At 37.8% G+C, this 22,874-nt stretch overlaps 2 protein-coding genes across 2 annotated transcripts; both read left to right on the forward strand.

Moving 5' to 3' along the window:
* The first annotated feature begins 705 nt into the window (after positions 1–705).
* Positions 706–4,085, forward strand: LOC149823372 (sugar transport protein MST4-like). The gene is made up of 4 exons (XM_090019935.1): positions 706–844; positions 954–1,273; positions 2,240–2,866; positions 3,630–4,085. The coding sequence occupies exons 1-4, from the start codon at positions 706–708 to the stop codon at positions 4,083–4,085; spliced, it is 1,542 nt and encodes a 513-aa protein (XP_089876061.1).
* Positions 4,086–11,774: 7,689 nt separating this feature from the next.
* Positions 11,775–15,180, forward strand: LOC149823373 (sugar transport protein MST4-like). Its single transcript, XM_090019936.1, has 4 exons — positions 11,775–11,913; positions 12,023–12,342; positions 13,335–13,961; positions 14,725–15,180. The coding sequence occupies exons 1-4, from the start codon at positions 11,775–11,777 to the stop codon at positions 15,178–15,180; spliced, it is 1,542 nt and encodes a 513-aa protein (XP_089876062.1).
* Positions 15,181–22,874: the final 7,694 nt, after the last annotated feature.

Raw genomic sequence — 22,874 nt, forward strand, 5'->3', positions numbered from 1 at the left:
TATCAAATTTTATTCAATATCCAACCGATCTACTCTCTTTAGTTAGATTTGTAGTGCGAATTTTGCTACCGAATCTGACAGATATCTAGATTTTGAGGGACATCCATATCCACTTATTACATGTAAACATTGGGATATATTATGAGCCTTCAAATATTAATCAGACTTTGACTCCGATTAGCCTATATTTGGTAATTAGTAGGATATCATAATCACCATATCCAGTCCAAGTCTGAACTATATACGTCCCTAACACCGAATGACATTGTCATTCAAATCAAATTACCGAAAAACTGAAAAAGTGCAGCACAGATAAAGGATAAGACAAACCAACAATAGTTACAAGTGGGTATTGAAAACACTGTAAAGTCTGTACTATCAAACTTTTAGATTGGTGGTGTTCTGGATAAATTATTGATGCTTGGGGTTGGATCTTCATTGACCTCTCTTGTTTATGAAACTAATGAATCTATTATTGGCAAAGTGACAGCAAATGGCAAGATTCATCCAGAAAAAACATCACATTGACACTATTAATAGAGTCCCAGTTGGTAATCCCAATCCTATATTATCTATATAATGATAAGAGTAATCTCCACCGCCATTATGATATAATATTGAGCCATTCTTACTTCTGCCTTTGTCTTCTTCCTCATTCTCTTCTTTTTTCCAACCTCTCTCTCTCAAGAAAAGTAAAAGTAAGAAATGCCTGCAATAATAATAGACGGGCCAGGATCTGGCGGGTCAGTTGAGTTTGAGGCCAAGTTTACCTTCTATGTCTTCATATGCGGAATCATGTCAGCCTTTGGAGGTCTCATGTTTGGTTATGATATCGGAATTTCAGGTACCAACAAGTTTTTTTTTTTGACATAAGTTCTTGTTTTTCAATCGCCAACGGCTTGGATAATCATGAAAAGACAGGATTGAGATCCTTCCATTTCTTGGTTTTGTAGGTGGGGTGACATCCATGGATGATTTCTTGATCAATTTTTTCCCAAAGGTCTATACCAGGAAGCATGAAGCAAAGGAGAACAACTACTGCAAATATGATAATCAATACCTTCAACTCTTCACGTCCTCCCTGTACGTGGCCGCCTTGGTCTCTACGTTCTTTGCTTCCTACATCTGCAGGAAGTATGGAAGGAGGCCCACCATGAGAGCAGCTTCATTCTTCTTCTTGGTTGGGGTTGTTCTCGATGCAGCTGCCATGAATCTCCCCGTGCTCATCATTGGAAGGATTTTTCTTGGAATTGGAGTTGGCTTTGCTAACAATGTACGTTGTTCATGCCCCCATTACTTTCCTTCGTGCCCATGTTTGTTCTTCTTATTATTGGTTATAATGGTTTTCTGCAAGTTGCCAACTAGTTGTCACCATTGTCACTTGAATTTTAGATTGGTCCATTAAGAGAGAGAGAGAGAGAGAGAGAGAGAGAGAGAGGATTTAATCACACGTATTTAGTTTCTTCTTGCACGAGCATAATCTTAGGCTGTTTGTGTTTGACTCATTAAGGATAAACCCCTGATCAAGCTCAGCTAGTGAGATCATCATGAGTTGACCTGAGCCTGAGCTCATTATGAGCTGATCAAGAGTTGGTTCGTTTCATAAATAAAAAGTTTGTTTTCTCAAGTCTTTTCTAAAAATTGATAATACATGTATAAAACATACAAAAGTTGTGTATGTATACATGTACGTATGTGTATAACATATAAATTATATAATATACAAAATGAGCCTACACGAGATGAGCCGAACTTCGCCTGCACATAGTAGAGTTGGATACCTGGATACCTAAAGAAGCTATCTTATAGCACAGCTCGCCGAGTCCAGTTCCTGAGCTGAGCTGACCTAAAAAGTGAGTTGCTAATCTTGTTTTCTAGCTCCATCACCTACTAATCTGGAAAAGACAACATAAGATTGTCTTTCCTATCCACTATGGAATACCTACATTTAGGTTTTCTTTTTAACCTTCTGTTTCCTTCTATGTTTTCTTCTGTTGATCATCTTCTCATACGGTTCGTTTGTTGTTTATATTTTTCTAACCTTTTTCCTTTTCTAAATTTTCACCACAAAATTTGTTGACTCTGTCAATTTTTATTACTCTGCCGTCTCTGTATTTGAGACAATTCTTTCTACCGTTGATCTGAATATATATATATATATATATATATATATATATTACTTTACCTTGAAAAAAAAAAAAAAACTTAAACCATGTCTGCCTTGGAAAAACAAAAACAGGCCGTGCCACTCTTTCTATCAGAGATTGCGCCAACCAGGATTCGTGGGGCCCTCAACATCCTCTTCCAGCTCATGATCACCATCGGTATCCTCATCGCCAACCTTGTCAACTACCGCACCACCACCATCCACCCTTGGGGCTGGCGCCTCTCTCTCGGTGGCGCCGGCATCCCCGCCATCCTCCTCGGTTTGGGCTCCCTCTTCATCGCCGAGACCCCCACCAGCCTCATCCAAAGGGGCCACTTTGATGAGGGCAAAGCCACTCTCGCCAAGATCAGGGGCACCGTCAACGTCGACGCCGAGTTCGCAGAGATCTGCCGCGCCTGCGAGGCCGCCAACCTCGTCAAGCATCCCTTCAGGAAGCTGGCCAACAGAAACAACAGGCCTCCTCTCGTGATAGCGATTCTGCTGCAGGTCTTCCAACAGTTCACCGGGATCAATGCCATCATGTTCTACGCGCCTGTCCTCTTCCAGACCATCGGCTTCAAGAATGATGCATCCTTGCTGTCGTCTGTCATTATTGGAACCATCAACGTTCTCTGCACGATGGTCTCAGTTATCTCGGTTGACAAGGTTGGCAGGAGGGGTTTGCTCCTAGAATCCATTGTTCAGATGCTAATCTCCCAGGTATGTAAACATGTGCTGCAATAATAACAATTAAAAACTTCACAAATGTGCACAACATACAAAAAAAACTTTTAAAGTACACATGAACAATGCCTATTTTTGGACAATATACAAAAAACTTGACAGCTAAAAAAGTAACGTTCTTATGTTGGAGAAACATGATATCAAATAAACCTTTTTCAAACACATCTACACGGTCAGATTGAGCCCACATATAGTTTGTACCTGTGATTTTCAGCTCATTACCTTCATTAGTGCCAAATACTTACCCTTCACAGACTTCTTTTTTCTTGTTTCATACTAATTTTTTTTCTAAAGCCCCTTTAGATGCACTTCATTATTAAATACCTGTGGGTTTGCTTGTTCTATAATGGAGGAGGGAGGACCAGGTGAAATGCGTTTGCAGCCGCACCTAATCACCCACCATCTTTGGGATACAGCATGTCAGCTGTGGGGCCCAACAACAAATGGTGGTTCATCAGGTGCAGCCGCACACTTAAAGTGTGCAATGTGACATTGCACCTGATCTCAATTCATGACCTTGGAGCTACATAGGATGATGTCATGTTTTGCTTTTCTTTTTTTTTAAAGATTTTCTAGATAAAAGAGTTCTCACACAACCAATCCAATAAATGAAGATCTACCATCGATCAAAATTGTGTATGTCCTTGGAAAGAATAAAAAAAAAACTCTCTATGCCAATTTTCTCATGCCAAAGACTCTCAATTTTTGTTCTTGAACCATACATGTTTCTGCCTTGCAGGGTGCAATAGGGACCATCCTTTGGATCAATCTCAAGTCTACAAACTCCCTAGACCACAATGTAGCAATTGCTGTGGTCTTTCTAGTATGCCTCTTTGTGTCCTGCTTTGCTTGGTCATGGGGCCCACTAGGTTGGCTCATACCCAGCGAGACCTTCCCACTGGAAACAAGAGCAGCAGGTTACTCCTTTGCAGTGAGCTCCAACATGCTCTTCACATTCATTATAGCTCAGGCCTTCCTTTCCATGATGTGCCACATGCGTGCTGGGATATTCTTCTTCTTCGCTGCTTGGATCATCGTCATGGGCCTCTTTGTGTTGTTCTTTTTGCCGGAGACTAAAGGCATCCCTATCGATGAGATGACTGAAAAGGTATGGAAACAACATTGGTATTGGAAGAGATACATGGATGATGAGGATGCCAACTCTAAAGTGCACGTAAAAGCTACTCACCTTTGATGAGAGGAATACATAAAAAGATACTTGCATGGAAGGCACCGCGAACAAGCTTTTCTGTTGCGTCTCTACTCACCAGAGATACCGTTGCTGTAACAAAACAGAAAGATAAAGCTGATCAACACGATGATAGTTTAACAGTGGTGGGTGGTGGAGGGGGGCGGGGGGTGATGTTGATCAAGAGCAAGAACGGTGGTGTTGGGAGGAGACTATGGGAGTGACAATTGTTGATGATACAAGATGATGATGTAATTGTAATGTATATGATGATGATAAAAGGATGGGCGATTTACAACTTGACACCTAAGTTTTCTACACCATTTAAAATGTCCTACATTTTGAATTGTTTTTTTAATACGCCTATGTTTTGAATTGCTACTAAATGCATTAAAGCTTTATTATAATTAACGCGGGCAGGTTATATGTTCCCCCCAAAAACACGCCTACAGTGCGTGTTTTAGAGTCCCCACTGAGCATTGTGTGGCGCTCAGTGGGGTGTACAGCAGAGCTGTACACCACCGTACATCCTGCAGGCTGATGTACGGTGGTGTACAATGCCCCCGTACAGCCCACTAAGCGCCACGCAACGCTCAGTGTGGGAACCCCGGAACATGCACCGTAGCTACAGTTTGTGTTTCGGGGGTGCACACGCAACACCCTCTCCCAAAAAAGCATCAAGTACAGTTTTGGCATTAAATTTATAACGAAATCTTTTACATTATATTCTTTTGACATGGAACCCTCGTGGAGAACAACATCGTTTAATGGGTCTGCCCGCTGTTGTGGTAAACCCTGGGCAACACCCAAGCTCTTATGGAGCCCACCAGTTAAAGGCACTTTCATGCCCGGTCGGAATCGAACCAAGGATGATGGGGTCATCACCTTCACCCTAAGCCCGGTGTCGCACGGGCGACCCAAGTGGATGTTATTACAAAATCTCAATTATGACAATATGATTGCAAAGATTTTAGTAGCCACTTTTTTTTGTTCTCATTCAAACTTTTTTTTTTGGATTGACAAGTTAGGTTTAGGCTGCTTCCAACAACATTACAAATTGCATATTATAATTACATTTCAAATCTTATTTCATAAAGGAAACCAGTATGAAGGTTTATCCTTTCAAGCCTTATCAATGCCCAAAACCCCTAATTTAGTTTGTTGCCTTGGAACATAGTTACATTCTTTAAGGATCCATTTGCAACAAAATTTATCTAGCTTAAAGAAAAGTTTCACTGAATTAAAATTAACCATATCCGAACAATATGAACAACATCATGTCTCATGGACTCCACAACCACCTTTTGCTAAACGGAATCTATCAACTATTGACACCACTGAACCCCTGGTTGAAAACTGGCTCATTCAAATGGATTCAATTCAAAATCGGAATTGGCTGATTCCATGAATCATTTTGAAAATCAATGCAAGGCCAATCGTGGTACAGAAAACAATGATTTGGATTGAGGGCTATGCAGGAATGCCTGAAGTTATGACATTACAAAAACACCCTTGCATTTGTTTTGGGATCTTCAAAGAATTGCTATAGTTTCAGGATGGATTCACATGGTCTTGGGCTCTAAATACTGGAATCAAAACCACAACCACCTCAACATCGTGTTTCAGGATTCAGAAATGTTTTGATTGGGTGGCTTTTTTTTTTTCTTCTTCTTCCTAGACCTAATAAAGATCATTTAATGCAAATTTGTAAATGAGAATAAAAAATGCGAAGGTAAGGACATTCACATCAGACATTTGTGAAGGCAGGCCATACATTTACGGACATACATACTAACTTTATAAGTTTTTAGTTAAAGAAAGATTGTGCGTGGTGGTAATCCTAATTCAAGAAATTCCTGGTCTCGCAACTTTTTTGCCTATATATTTATTTAAATATGCGTAATCTAACCAAAAAATGTGTTCAATGCAATCTATTTGCTAGGAATTGACTTTTAGAATTTTTTTTTTTGAATAACCTTGATGGTAATTACTTTTGGCACCATTCCTTATTTTGTCCGAAACTACAAAAATACATCCAACATGGCCAATTCTTTAATCAAAATATGCCAAACATGACTGCTTAATTTTTTTCTAATAGTTACCATCTTATCGCCAAACAAATTAGATGCCTTGGTCATGTAATTATTGCCTGAAAAAATCAAGCACAAGGTAATTTTTGCGCCAAAAAATAAGGCACCATGTCAGTTGTCACCATGAGAAATCAGGAACCAAGTTGTCTAAAAAATCAAATGCCTAAAATTTTAAGTGACAAAGGAAAAAAATATCAAGTAAACAGTAAATTGGTTATGTTCATTATATTTTTTAACTTTTTGTTAGCAATGGTATTTCAAATAAAAATGAAGGTCATCAACATCATTTCCCATTTTTTTAATGAATATTATGATTTTATGAGTTTTAACGTTATTAAACTTTTAAACCATTGATTTTTTAGGCCTTATAAAAAACCTGTTCACATGTCACAATCAGATAATTCAAAACCCTATTTCTACTAAACAGACCAACAAGGTCACCTTTATAAGATGAATTAAAAAAAAAAGTACCAAAAGGTTGAAAATTAATGTTGTCCACACCTTTCTACCATTAGGAGGAACTATCACATTTTTTGAGAATTTTTTTTAGTGGCTGATCATGTGTGCAATTCATTGCCGGGGATTCGTCTCACAAGGCATTCAACATTACTGTCATCTCTCTCTTTATCAATCCAATAAATAAAGATCTACCATTGATCAAAATTGTGTATGTCCTTGGAAAGAACAAAAAAAAACTCTCTATGCCAAATTTCACATGCCAAAAACAATTTTTGGCTTTGAACCATACATGTTTCTACGTTTCAGGGTGCAATAGGGACCATCCTTTGGATCAATATCAAGTCCACAAACTCCCTAGACCACAATGTAGCAATTGTTGCGGTCTTTCTAGTATGCCTCTTTGTGTTCTGCTTTGCTTGGTCTTGAGGCCCACTAGGTTGGCTCATACCCAACGAGTCCTTTCCCCCGAAAACAAGAGCAGCAGGTGACACCTTTGCAGTGAGCTCCAACATGCTCTTCACATTCATTATAGCCCTGGCCTTCCTTTCCATGATATGACAGATGCGTGCTGGGATATTCTACTTCTTTGCTGCTTGGATCATCGTCATGGGCCTCTTTGTGCTATTTTTTTAGCCGGAGACTAAAAGGTTTCCTATCGATGAGATGACTGAAAAGGTATGGAAACAACAATGGTATTGGAAGAGATACATGGTTGATGCGGATGTCAACTCTAAAGTGCACATAAAAGCTACTCACCTATGATGAGAGGAACACATAACAAGATACTTCGAAGGCACCATGAACAAGTTTTTTGGTTGCATCTCTACTATTAGTATTTTAGTACTTGAGATATTGTTGGTGGAATTAAAAAGAAAGATATGATAGTGCCACAATGGTGGTGATTTTGGTGGTGAGGAGAGAGTGTTGTGTCTTCACCCCCGAACACAAATTCGTGTGTTCGGGTGTGTATGCGGGAATATCTTGGGACCCATGATAATTCATATGCCAATGTTACCCATGATGATTTTATAATAAAATAACATATAAAAAAGATAAATTACATATAAAAAAGATAGATATGCGTTTGACAAAAATGTCTTCTCGTAATATAGATATGCATTCGATAGAAATGTCCTCCCATAAATAGCTTTGCACATTCCCGCGAGTCCAGGTTCTCGCCTTGGTTTTTAGCTTGTGTTACAACACATTGCCGCCTTCTCGTTCCTGCCTTGTGTTACAAAACATTCCCTGTTTCATTCCTACCTCATGGAGATAATTATAACTTGATCGACTGGTTCGATCATTGGTGGGCATCATAGGGGGATTTGTCGGCCATCTCTTTTTACAGTCTTCTCTTCTTCATTTTTGTTTGGCAGTATGAAAAAAAGCAATGAAGCAGAAACATTCCAACAAGTGCCATTAAGGCATCGTGAGTAAATTTTCATGTCATCATGCTGTTATGGAAGAACGTATGTCATCGTGAGTGCCATTAAGACGTTGTATTGTTATTGGAGGTGGATCTTGGCTTTTCGACGGTTGGAAAATTGAAGATATTTGTAAGATGCTGGGACCTGTTGATAAGAATGCTTGGTTACAGATGCAAGAGAGGGCCTCTATCCCATTCGGCATCGTCCATTCACTCAGTATATATAATATAACGTAAATCGTGGTTGTAGTAACATGTTACCGATTTGTGAGATATTGTTTTGTTTATTAATATCGATTTGTAAGCTATTATGCTGAATTGTCATATTGACTTGTAATATATTATACAATATTTATATCGATTTGCAAGATATTTTGTGTTTTCTAGTATTGATTTATAAGATAATTGTAGCATTATTTCAAAACGTCAACATGTGGAATTCACATTATTGCGCACTTGCGGTGGCGATTTGTGTATTCAAATCGCTGCTCATTTAACGATTTCTTTTGAAATCACTTTACAACGTCGTAGATACAATTAAATTGCTATCACGCGAATCACTATCATCAATACACATATACGCTAAATCGTTTCTTTTATTGGCATGGTAAATAACTCTATGCATAGTATAAAAAAATAACAAATCGCTGTTGCTTTTATACTATGATTCATTTAATCGTTTCTTTGACTTGCTTAACTAATCAATATTCGTTGTTATATGCACTTTGAATAAATCATAGTAACCACGTGCGCTGGATAATAACAATTGATGTCTTGTTTATGACAGTGGTGAGCTTTTCATTTGGTTGTAGTAAAGATGATGCATCTCAATCATTGGAAAGTTATGGAGAAGTCAACATCTGTACTAATGATGCACCTATAGAAGTGAACCATAATCATCTATAATCATTTGCACCATACCGAAGCAAGCACATATATTTTGCATCATAGACAAGGAGTGATGCTGATGACCATCTATTTGATCTATTCCTACCGCCAGACCCTCCATCGTTTGCAAACCATCTTTCGCAGTTGAAAAAATATCTCCCTAATCTTCGATATACTTCATGACAAATATGTTTCAGTCGTGCGGGTCCATCAACTCTGCCTGTAGAAACATATCGATGATGATGAGATCCCATACATTCTGCAGCTTCATCAGCTCTGCTTCGAAGCTTTCTGCACTAGCAAGCTAGATTTCATGCGCACCTGAAATGCATTCAAAGCACATCACTATTTGGACGTGGGGGTGATGTTGATGATGATGTTTGTTTTCTTTGATGATGATCGTCATGTATTGTATCTAAGCCAAACCATTTGTCAGGATGTATTGTAACTAAATACCCATATTTTTTGTAAATGAATATGGTTGTAAATCACGTCGATTTGTATTTATAAAGTTATCGCGATAACGATATGTCTTTATTTGTCTTTGTGAACAATATCGATATGTAATATCGCGATTTACATATATCGATTTGCAACTGTTACTAAAATATTGTTTTAGTATAAAACTTAAATCAGTATTAAGTTGTAAAAGGATTTATATTTATGAAGTTACCTCGATTTGTACTTTACTAATCTAAACATCATGTCGATTTATTTATTGTTTTTCTTTTCTGCCTTTTATGAATCAATTATTGTGTAAATCGTGATAGAACTTATCGTTCATATAGACAAAGCTCGTAAAAGAAAATCGCGATAGGACAAATCATTCTTGCTTTATGTCCGTGGCTGTATAAATCATGATAGAACACTTCTTCTATAAAAAATAAATCGTGATTTGTTATAGAAAGAATTATATAATTATAGAATGTTACGTTACAACAAAGAATTATAACTGATTGCAAGCCAATCGATATCAAGCAAATAGCAATAGGACATGGCCTTCATACGTACAAATCGCGATAGGAAGACAAAGCTCTTGAAAGCAAATCATAATTTACAAAGTACACAACGCTAAATACTTCTTCAGTTTTTATTTATGAAGGCCGAACATTACAACGATTTATTCAATGGCACTTGGTTTAGTGAAACTCATATATCTTAAAAAATCAAATTCTTTCTATTTTATTTAGAAAATCCGATTTTATGGCATGTTTCGGGTCAAGATTCAACACTTCTAGATAAGATCCCTTAGATTGGGATCCATTTGAAGTTCAAATTTTTGGTCACTCGAATCATACCATGAGGAGCAACTATCACATTTTTTGAGTGTTTTTTTCGTGGTTGATCCTGTGTGTGTTCATGGGCTGGGGATTCGTCTGACAAGGCATTCAACTTTGCTCTCATCTCTCTCTCTCTATATATATATATATATATATATAAATTACTTTTTTTCAGCCTTTAATATTGAAAGCACTGTGGGACGCCGCAATGTGCATTGTTTTTTATATACTTTTTTATGCGTAAACAAATTTGCCACTTAATCTAAGGAGGACGGAGCACCTCCTGGTGGTTCAAGGGCCAGATGTCAAACCCTGTCTTTCAAAAGAATTTTGGGAGACTTGGCGATCCCAGGATAAAATCACTATCATTTGATCCAAAACCGCAAGGATGGCAGTCGGTCGTGAGTGGAATGTTTCATCGAAAGAAATCCTTGAGTGGTACTAATCCAACATGTTTACCAGAACCGGCCGATGCATACCGTTTTGGCAAAAAATCGATAGGGTACTGACCTGAATCGGCTATTTTTGAATAAATGAAAATATATAAATTTATTTTTTAATATTATTGTAATACTATTTTAATGGTTTTAACACAAATTAAAATTTTTTTCTGTTTTTTAACTGATTCAGAATGACTCACTCAAGAATCCGTATCGGCCGATTCACCTGAATAGTTGGCCAAGCTATTCAGATTCGATACCAATACTAACATGATCGGATATGAATTTCCCTTGGTTCCCGAAGGCACACAGAGCACATCTGGTCGCATGTTGATTGGACAATCTTTACAGGTGGTACCAGAAAGCTACCTATCAGTCGACAAAATCACTTACTAAAGATACCAATGTATCAAATTTTATTCAATATCCAACCGATCTACTCTCTTTAGTTAGATTTGTAGTGCGAATTTTGCTACCGAATCTGACAGATATCTACATTTTGAGGGACATCCATATCCACTTATTACATGTAAACATTGGGATATATTATGAGCCTTCAAATATTAATCAGACTTTGACTCCGATTAGCCTATATTTGGTAATTAGTAGGATATCATAATCACCATATCCAGTCCAAGTCTGAACTATATACGTCCCTAACACCGAATGACATTGTCATTCAAATCAAATTACCGAAAAACTAAAAAAGTGCAGCACAGATAAAGGATAAGACAAACCAACAATAGTTACAAGTGGGTATTGAAAACACTGTAAAGTCTGTACTATCAAACCTTTAGATTGGTGGTGTTCTGGATAAATTATTGATGCTTGGGGTTGGATCTTCATTGACCTCTCTTGTTTATGAAACTAATGAATCTATTATTGGCAAAGTGACAGCAAATGGCAAGATTCATCCAGAAAAAACATCACATTGACACTATTAATAGAGTCCCAGTTGGTAATCCCAATCCTATATTATCTATATAATGATAAGAGTAATCTCCACCGCCATTATGATATAATATTGAGCCATTCTTACTTCTGCCTTTGTCTTCTTCCTCATTCTCTTCTTTTTTCCAACCTCTCTCTCTCAAGAAAAGTAAAAGTAAGAAATGCCTGCAATAATAATAGACGGGCCAGGATCTGGCGGGTCAGTTGAGTTTGAGGCCAAGTTTACCTTCTATGTCTTCATATGCGGAATCATGTCAGCCTTTGGAGGTCTCATGTTTGGTTATGATATCGGAATTTCAGGTACCAACAAGTTTTTTTTTTTGACATAAGTTCTTGTTTTTCAATCGCCAACGGCTTGGATAATCATGAAAAGACAGGATTGAGATCCTTCCATTTCTTGGTTTTGTAGGTGGGGTGACATCCATGGATGATTTCTTGATCAATTTTTTCCCAAAGGTCTATACCAGGAAGCATGAAGCAAAGGAGAACAACTACTGCAAATATGATAATCAATACCTTCAACTCTTCACGTCCTCCCTGTACGTGGCCGCCTTGGTCTCTACGTTCTTTGCTTCCTACATCTGCAGGAAGTATGGAAGGAGGCCCACCATGAGAGCAGCTTCATTCTTCTTCTTGGTTGGGGTTGTTCTCGATGCAGCTGCCATGAATCTCCCCGTGCTCATCATTGGAAGGATTTTTCTTGGAATTGGAGTTGGCTTTGCTAACAATGTACGTTGTTCATGCCCCCATTACTTTCCTTCGTGCCCATGTTTGTTCTTCTTATTATTGGTTATAATGGTTTTCTGCAAGTTGCCAACTAGTTGTCACCATTGTCACTTGAATTTTAGATTGGTCCATTAAGAGAGAGAGAGAGAGAGAGAGAGAGAGAGAGAGAGAGAGGATTTAATCACACGTATTTAGTTTCTTCTTGCACGAGCATAATCTTAGGCTGTTTGTGTTTGACTCATTAAGGATAAACCCCTGATCAAGCTCAGCTAGTGAGATCATCATGAGTTGACCTGAGCCTGAGCTCATTATGAGCTGATCAAGAGTTGGTTCGTTTCATAAATAAAAAGTTTGTTTTCTCAAGTCTTTTCTAAAAATTGATAATACATGTATAAAACATACAAAAGTTGTGTATGTATACATGTACGTATGTGTATAACATATAAATTATATAATATACAAAATGAGCCTACACGAGATGAGCCGAACTTCGCCTGCACATAGTAGAGTTGGATACCTGGATACCTAAAGAAGCTATCTTATAGCACAGCTCGCCGAGTCCAGTTCCTGAGCTGAGCTGACCTAAAAAGTGAGTTGCTAATCTTGTTTTCTAGCTCCATCACCTACTAATCTGGAAAAGACAACATAAGATTGTCTTTCCTATCCACTATGGAATACCTACATTTAGGTTTTCTTTTTAACCTTCTGTTTCCTTCTATGTTTTCTTCTGTTGATCATCTTCTCATACGGTTCGTTTGTTGTTTATATTTTTCTAACCTTTTTCCTTTTCTAAATTTTCACCACAAAATTTGTTGACTCTGTCAATTTTTATTACTCTGCCGTCTCTGTATTTGAGACAATTCTTTCTACCGTTGATCTGAATATATATATATATATATATATATATATATATATATATATATATATATATATTACTTTACCTTGAAAAAAAAAAAAAAACTTAAACCATGTCTGCCTTGGAAAAACAAAAACAGGCCGTGCCACTCTTTCTATCAGAGATTGCGCCAACCAGGATTCGTGGGGCCCTCAACATCCTCTTCCAGCTCATGATCACCATCGGTATCCTCATCGCCAACCTTGTCAACTACCGCACCACCACCATCCACCCTTGGGGCTGGCGCCTCTCTCTCGGTGGCGCCGGCATCCCCGCCATCCTCCTCGGTTTGGGCTCCCTCTTCATCGCCGAGACCCCCACCAGCCTCATCCAAAGGGGCCACTTTGATGAGGGCAAAGCCACTCTCGCCAAGATCAGGGGCACCGTCAACGTCGACGCCGAGTTCGCAGAGATCTGCCGCGCCTGCGAGGCCGCCAACCTCGTCAAGCATCCCTTCAGGAAGCTGGCCAACAGAAACAACAGGCCTCCTCTCGTGATAGCGATTCTGCTGCAGGTCTTCCAACAGTTCACCGGGATCAATGCCATCATGTTCTACGCGCCTGTCCTCTTCCAGACCATCGGCTTCAAGAATGATGCATCCTTGCTGTCGTCTGTCATTATTGGAACCATCAACGTTCTCTGCACGATGGTCTCAGTTATCTCGGTTGACAAGGTTGGCAGGAGGGGTTTGCTCCTAGAATCCATTGTTCAGATGCTAATCTCCCAGGTATGTAAACATGTGCTGCAATAATAACAATTAAAAACTTCACAAATGTGCACAACATACAAAAAAAACTTTTAAAGTACACATGAACAATGCCTATTTTTGGACAATATACAAAAAACTTGACAGCTAAAAAAGTAACGTTCTTATGTTGGAGAAACATGATATCAAATAAACCTTTTTCAAACACATCTACACGGTCAGATTGAGCCCACATATAGTTTGTACCTGTGATTTTCAGCTCATTACCTTCATTAGTGCCAAATACTTACCCTTCACAGACTTCTTTTTTCTTGTTTCATACTAATTTTTTTTCTAAAGCCCCTTTAGATGCACTTCATTATTAAATACCTGTGGGTTTGCTTGTTCTATAATGGAGGAGGGAGGACCAGGTGAAATGCGTTTGCAGCCGCACCTAATCACCCACCATCTTTGGGATACAGCATGTCAGCTGTGGGGCCCAACAACAAATGGTGGTTCATCAGGTGCAGCCGCACACTTAAAGTGTGCAATGTGACATTGCACCTGATCTCAATTCATGACCTTGGAGCTACATAGGATGATGTCATGTTTTGCTTTTCTTTTTTTTTAAAGATTTTCTAGATAAAAGAGTTCTCACACAACCAATCCAATAAATGAAGATCTACCATCGATCAAAATTGTGTATGTCCTTGGAAAGAATAAAAAAAAAACTCTCTATGCCAATTTTCTCATGCCAAAGACTCTCAATTTTTGTTCTTGAACCATACATGTTTCTGCCTTGCAGGGTGCAATAGGGACCATCCTTTGGATCAATCTCAAGTCTACAAACTCCCTAGACCACAATGTAGCAATTGCTGTGGTCTTTCTAGTATGCCTCTTTGTGTCCTGCTTTGCTTGGTCATGGGGCCCACTAGGTTGGCTCATACCCAGCGAGACCTTCCCACTGGAAACAAGAGCAGCAGGTTACTCCTTTGCAGTGAGCTCCAACATGCTCTTCACATTCATTATAGCTCAGGCCTTCCTTTCCATGATGTGCCACATGCGTGCTGGGATATTCTTCTTCTTCGCTGCTTGGATCATCGTCATGGGCCTCTTTGTGTTGTTCTTTTTGCCGGAGACTAAAGGCATCCCTATCGATGAGATGACTGAAAAGGTATGGAAACAACATTGGTATTGGAAGAGATACATGGATGATGAGGATGCCAACTCTAAAGTGCACGTAAAAGCTACTCACCTTTGATGAGAGGAATACATAAAAAGATACTTGCATGGAAGGCACCGCGAACAAGCTTTTCTGTTGCGTCTCTACTCACCAGAGATACCGTTGCTGTAACAAAACAGAAAGATAAAGCTGATCAACACGATGATAGTTTAACAGTGGTGGGTGGTGGAGGGGGGCGGGGGGTGATGTTGATCAAGAGCAAGAACGGTGGTGTTGGGAGGAGACTATGGGAGTGACAATTGTTGATGATACAAGATGATGATGTAATTGTAATGTATATGATGATGATAAAAGGATGGGCGATTTACAACTTGACACCTAAGTTTTCTACACCATTTAAAATGTCCTACATTTTGAATTGTTTTTTTAATACGCCTATGTTTTGAATTGCTACTAAATGCATTAAAGCTTTATTATAATTAACGCGGGCAGGTTATATGTTCCCCCCAAAAACACGCCTACAGTGCGTGTTTTAGAGTCCCCACTGAGCATTGTGTGGCGCTCAGTGGGGTGTACAGCAGAGCTGTACACCACCGTACATCCTGCAGGCTGATGTACGGTGGTGTACAATGCCCCCGTACAGCCCACTAAGCGCCACGCAACGCTCAGTGTGGGAACCCCGGAACATGCACCGTAGCTACAGTTTGTGTTTCGGGGGTGCACACGCAACACCCTCTCCCAAAAAAGCATCAAGTACAGTTTTGGCATTAAATTTATAACGAAATCTTTTACATTATATTCTTTTGACATGGAACCCTCGTGGAGAACAACATCGTTTAATGGGTCTGCCCGCTGTTGTGGTAAACCCTGGGCAACACCCAAGCTCTTATGGAGCCCACCAGTTAAAGGCACTTTCATGCCCGGTCGGAATCGAACCAAGGATGATGGGGTCATCACCTTCACCCTAAGCCCGGTGTCGCACGGGCGACCCAAGTGGATGTTATTACAAAATCTCAATTATGACAATATGATTGCAAAGATTTTAGTAGCCACTTTTTTTTGTTCTCATTCAAACTTTTTTTTTTGGATTGACAAGTTAGGTTTAGGCTGCTTCCAACAACATTACAAATTGCATATTATAATTACATTTCAAATCTTATTTCATAAAGGAAACCAGTATGAAGGTTTATCCTTTCAAGCCTTATCAATGCCCAAAACCCCTAATTTAGTTTGTTGCCTTGGAACATAGTTACATTCTTTAAGGATCCATTTGCAACAAAATTTATCTAGCTTAAAGAAAAGTTTCACTGAATTAAAATTAACCATATCCGAACAATATGAACAACATCATGTCTCATGGACTCCACAACCACCTTTTGCTAAACGGAATCTATCAACTATTGACACCACTGAACCCCTGGTTGAAAACTGGCTCATTCAAATGGATTCAATTCAAAATCGGAATTGGCTGATTCCATGAATCATTTTGAAAATCAATGCAAGGCCAATCGTGGTACAGAAAACAATGATTTGGATTGAGGGCTATGCAGGAATGCCTGAAGTTATGACATTACAAAAACACCCTTGCATTTGTTTTGGGATCTTCAAAGAATTGCTATAGTTTCAGGATGGATTCACATGGTCTTGGGCTCTAAATACTGGAATCAAAACCACAACCACCTCAACATCGTGTTTCAGGATTCAGAAATGTTTTGATTGGGTGGCTTTTTTTTTTCTTCTTCTTCCTAGACCTAATAAAGATCATTTAATGCAAATTTGTAAATGAGAATAAAAAATGCGAAGGTAAGGACATTCACATCAGACATTTGTGAAGGCAGGCCATACATTTACGGACATACATACTAACTTTATAAGTTTTTAGTTAAAGAAAGATTGTGCGTGGTGGTAATCCTAATTCAAGAAATTCCTGGTCTCGCAACTTTTTTGCCTATATATTTATTTAAATATGCGTAATCTAACCAAAAAATGTGTTCAATGCAATCTATTTGCTAGGAATTGACTTTTAGAATTTTTTTTTTTGAATAACCTTGATGGTAATTACTTTTGGCACCATTCCTTATTTTGTCCGAAACTACAAAAATACATCCAACATGGCCAATTCTTTAATCAAAATATGCCAAACATGACTGCTTAATTTTTTTCTAATAGTTACCATCTTATCGCCAAACAAATTAGATGCCTTGGTCATGTAATTATTGCCTGAAAAAATCAAGCACAAGGTAATTTTTGCCCCAAAAAATAAGGCACCATGTCAGTTGTCACCATGAGAAATCAGGAACCAAGTTGTCTAAAAAATCAAATGCCTAAAATTTTAAGTGACAAAGGAAAAAAATATCAAGTAAACAGTAAATTGGTTATGTTCATTATATTTTTTAACTTTTTGTTAGCAATGGTATTTCAAATAAAAATGAAGGTCATCAACATCATTTCCCATTTTTTTAATGAATATTATGATTTTATGAGTTTTAACGTTATTAAACTTTTAAACCATTGATTTTTTAGGCCTTATAAAAAACCTGTTCACATGTCACAATCAGATAATTCAAAACCCTATTTCTACTAAACAGACCAACAAGGTCACCTTTATAAGATGAATTAAAAAAAAAAGTACCAAAAGGTTGAAAATTAATGTTGTCCACACCTTTCTACCATTAGGAGGAACTATCACATTTTTTGAGAATTTTTTTTAGTGGCTGATCATGTGTGCAATTCATTGCCGGGGATTCGTCTCACAAGGCATTCAACATTACTGTCATCTCTCTCTTTATCAATCCAATAAATAAAGATCTACCATTGATCAAAATTGTGTATGTCCTTGGAAAGAACAAAAAAAAACTCTCTATGCCAAATTTCACATGCCAAAAACAATTTTTGGCTTTGAACCATACATGTTTCTACGTTTCAGGGTGCAATAGGGACCATCCTTTGGATCAATATCAAGTCCACAAACTCCCTAGACCACAATGTAGCAATCGTTGCGGTCTTTCTAGTATGCCTCTTTGTGTTCTGCTTTGCTTGGTCTTGAGGCCCACTAGGTTGGCTCATACCCAACGAGTCCTTTCCCCCGAAAACAAGAGCAGCAGGTGACACCTTTGCAGTGAGCTCCAACATGCTCTTCACATTCATTATAGCCCTGGCCTTCCTTTCCATGATATGACAGATGCGTGCTGGGATATTCTACTTCTTTGCTGCTTGGATCATCGTCATGGGCCTCTTTGTGCTATTTTTTTAGCCGGAGACTAAAAGGTTTCCTATCGATGAGATGACTGAAAAGGTATGGAAACAACAATGGTATTGGAAGAGATACATGGTTGATGCGGATGTCAACTCTAAAGTGCACATAAAAGCTACTCACCTATGATGAGAGGAACACATAACAAGATACTTCGAAGGCACCATGAACAAGTTTTTTGGTTGCATCTCTACTATTAGTATTTTAGTACTTGAGATATTGTTGGTGGAATTAAAAAGAAAGATATGATAGTGCCACAATGGTGGTGATTTTGGTGGTGAGGAGAGAGTGTTGTGTCTTCACCCCCGAACACAAATTCGTGTGTTCGGGTGTGTATGCGGGAATATCTTGGGACCCATGATAATTCATATGCCAATGTTACCCATGATGATTTTATAATAAAATAACATATAAAAAAGATAAATTACATATAAAAAAGATAGATATGCGTTTGACAAAAATGTCTTCTCGTAATATAGATATGCATTCGATAGAAATGTCCTCCCATAAATAGCTTTGCACATTCCCGCGAGTCCAGGTTCTCGCCTTGGTTTTTAGCTTGTGTTACAACACATTGCCGCCTTCTCGTTCCTGCCTTGTGTTACAAAACATTCCCTGTTTCATTCCTACCTCATGGAGATAATTATAACTTGATCGACTGGTTCGATCATTGGTGGGCATCATAGGGGGATTTGTCGGCCATCTCTTTTTACAGTCTTCTCTTCTTCATTTTTGTTTGGCAGTATGAAAAAAAGCAATGAAGCAGAAACATTCCAACAAGTGCCATTAAGGCATCGTGAGTAAATTTTCATGTCATCATGCTGTTATGGAAGAACGTATGTCATCGTGAGTGCCATTAAGACGTTGTATTGTTATTGGAGGTGGATCTTGGCTTTTCGACGGTTGGAAAATTGAAGATATTTGTAAGATGCTGGGACCTGTTGATAAGAATGCTTGGTTACAGATGCAAGAGAGGGCCTCTATCCCATTCGGCATCGTCCATTCACTCAGTATATATAATATAACGTAAATCGTGGTTGTAGTAACATGTTACCGATTTGTGAGATATTGTTTTGTTTATTAATATCGATTTGTAAGCTATTATGCTGAATTGTCATATTGACTTGTAATATATTATACAATATTTATATCGATTTGCAAGATATTTTGTGTTTTCTAGTATTGATTTATAAGATAATTGTAGCATTATTTCAAAACGTCAACATGTGGAATTCACATTATTGCGCACTTGCGGTGGCGATTTGTGTATTCAAATCGCTGCTCATTTAACGATTTCTTTTGAAATCACTTTACAACGTCGTAGATACAATTAAATTGCTATCACGCGAATCACTATCATCAATACACATATACGCTAAATCGTTTCTTTTATTGGCATGGTAAATAACTCTATGCATAGTATAAAAAAATAACAAATCGCTGTTGCTTTTATACTATGATTCATTTAATCGTTTCTTTGACTTGCTTAACTAATCAATATTCGTTGTTATATGCACTTTGAATAAATCATAGTAACCACGTGCGCTGGATAATAACAATTGATGTCTTGTTTATGACAGTGGTGAGCTTTTCATTTGGTTGTAGTAAAGATGATGCATCTCAATCATTGGAAAGTTATGGAGAAGTCAACATCTGTACTAATGATGCACCTATAGAAGTGAACCATAATCATCTATAATCATTTGCACCATACCGAAGCAAGCACATATATTTTGCATCATAGACAAGGAGTGATGCTGATGACCATCTATTTGATCTATTCCTACCGCCAGACCCTCCATCGTTTGCAAACCATCTTTCGCAGTTGAAAAAATATCTCCCTAATCTTCGATATACTTCATGACAAATATGTTTCAGTCGTGCGGGTCCATCAACTCTGCCTGTAGAAACATATCGATGATGATGAGATCCCATACATTCTGCAGCTTCATCAGCTCTGCTTCGAAGCTTTCTGCACTAGCAAGCTAGATTTCATGCGCACCTGAAATGCATTCAAAGCACATCACTATTTGGACGTGGGGGTGATGTTGATGATGATGTTTGTTTTCTTTGATGATGATCGTCATGTATTGTATCTAAGCCAAACCATTTGTCAGGATGTATTGTAACTAAATACCCATATTTTTTGTAAATGAATATGGTTGTAAATCACGTCGATTTGTATTTATAAAGTTATCGCGATAACGATATGTCTTTATTTGTCTTTGTGAACAATATCGATATGTAATATCGCGATTTACTTATATCGATTTGCAACTGTTACTAAAATATTGTTTTAGTATAAAACTTAAATCAGTATTAAGTTGTAAAAGGATTTATATTTATGAAGTTACCTCGATTTGTACTTTACTAAGTCTAAACATCATGTCGATTTATTTATTGTTTTTTTTTTTCTGCCTTTTATGGATCAATTATTGTGTAAATCGTGATAGAACTTATCGTTCATATAGACAAAGCTCGTAAAAGAAAATCGCGATAGGACAAATCATTCTTGCTTTATGTCCGTGGCTGTATAAATCATGATAGAACACTTCTTCTATAAAAAATAAATCACGATTTGTTATAGAAAGAATTATATAATTATAGAATGTTACGTTACAACAAAGAATTATAACTGATTGCAAGCCAATCGATATCAAGCAAATAGCAATAGGACATGGCCTTCATACGTACAAATCGCGATAGGAAGACAAAGCTCTTGAAAGCAAATCATAATTTACAAAGTACACAACGCTAAATACTTCTTCAGTTTTTATTTATGAAGGCCGAACATTACAACGATTTATTCAATGGCACTTGGTTTAGTGAAACTCATATATCTTAAAAAATCAAATTCTTTCTATTTTATTTAGAAAATCCGATTTTATGGCATGTTTCGGGTCAAGATTCAACACTTCTAGATAAGATCCCTTAGATTGGGATCCATTTGAAGTTCAAATTTTTGGTCACTCGAATCATACCATGAGGAGCAACTATCACATTTTTTGAGTGTTTTTTTCGTGGTTGATCCTGTGTGTGTTCATGGGCTGGGGATTCGTCTGACAAGGCATTCAACTTTGCTCTCATCTCTCTCTCTCTCTCTCTATATATATATATATATATATAAATTACTTTTTTTCAGCCTTTAATATTGAAAGCACTGTGGGACGCCGCAATGTGCATTGTTTTTTATATACTTTTTTATGCGTAAACAAATTTGCCACTTAATCTAAGGAGGACGGAGCACCTCCTGGTGGTTCAAGGGCCAGATGTCAAACCCTGTCTTTCAAAAGAATTTTGGGAGACTTGGCGATCCCAGGATAAAATCACTATCATTTGATCCAAAACCGCAAGGATGGCAGTCGGTCGTGAGTGGAATGTTTCATCGAAAGAAATCCTTGAGTGGTACTAATCCAACATGTTTACCAGAACCGGCCGATGCATACCGTTTTGGCAAAAAATCGATAGGGTACTGACCTGAATCGGCTATTTTTGAATAAATGAAAATATATAAATTTATTTTTTAATATTATTGTAATACTATTTTAATGGTTTTAACACAAATTAAATTTTTTTTCTGTTTTTTAACTGATTCAGAATGACTCACTCAAGAATCCGTATCGGCCGATTCACCTGAATAGTTGGCCAAGCTATTCAGATTCGATACCAATACTAACATGATCGGATATGAATTTCCCTTGGTTCCCGAAGGCACACAGAGCACATCTGGTCGCATGTTGATTGGACAATCTTTACAGGTGGTACCAGAAAGCTACCTATCAGTCGACAAAATCACTTACTAAAGATACCAATGTATCAAATTTTATTCAATATCCAACCGATCTACTCTCTTTAGTTAGATTTGTAGTGCGAATTTTGCTACCGAATCTGACAGATATCTAGATTTTGAGGGACATCCATATCCACTTATTACATGTAAACATTGGGATATATTATGAGCCTTCAAATATTAATCAGACTTTGACTCCGATTAGCCTATATTTGGTAATTAGTAGGATATCATAATCACCATATCCAGTCCAAGTCTGAACTATATACGTCCCTAACACCGAATGACATTGTCATTCAAATCAAATTACCGAAAAACTAAAAAAGTGCAGCACAGATAAAGGATAAGACAAACCAACAATAGTTACAAGTGGGTATTGAAAACACTGTAAAGTCTGTACTATCAAACCTTTAGATTGGTGGTGTTCTGGATAAATTATTGATGCTTGGGGTTGGATCTTCATTGACCTCTCTTGTTTATGAAACTAATGAATCTATTATTGGCAAAGTGACAGCAAATGGCAAGATTCATCCAGAAAAAACATCACATTGACACTATTAATAGAGTCCCAGTTGGTAATCCCAATCCTATATTATCTATATAATGATAAGAGTAATCTCCACCGCCATTATGATATAATATTGAGCCATTCTTACTTCTGCCTTTGTCTTCTTCCTCATTCTCTTCTTTTTTCCAACCTCTCTCTCTCAAGAAAAGTAAAAGTAAGAA

This window comes from Nuphar pumila, chromosome 10, assembly GCF_984573655.1.
Source record: "Nuphar pumila chromosome 10, dmNupPumi1.hap1.1, whole genome shotgun sequence".
NCBI lineage: Eukaryota > Viridiplantae > Streptophyta > Magnoliopsida > Nymphaeales > Nymphaeaceae > Nuphar > Nuphar pumila.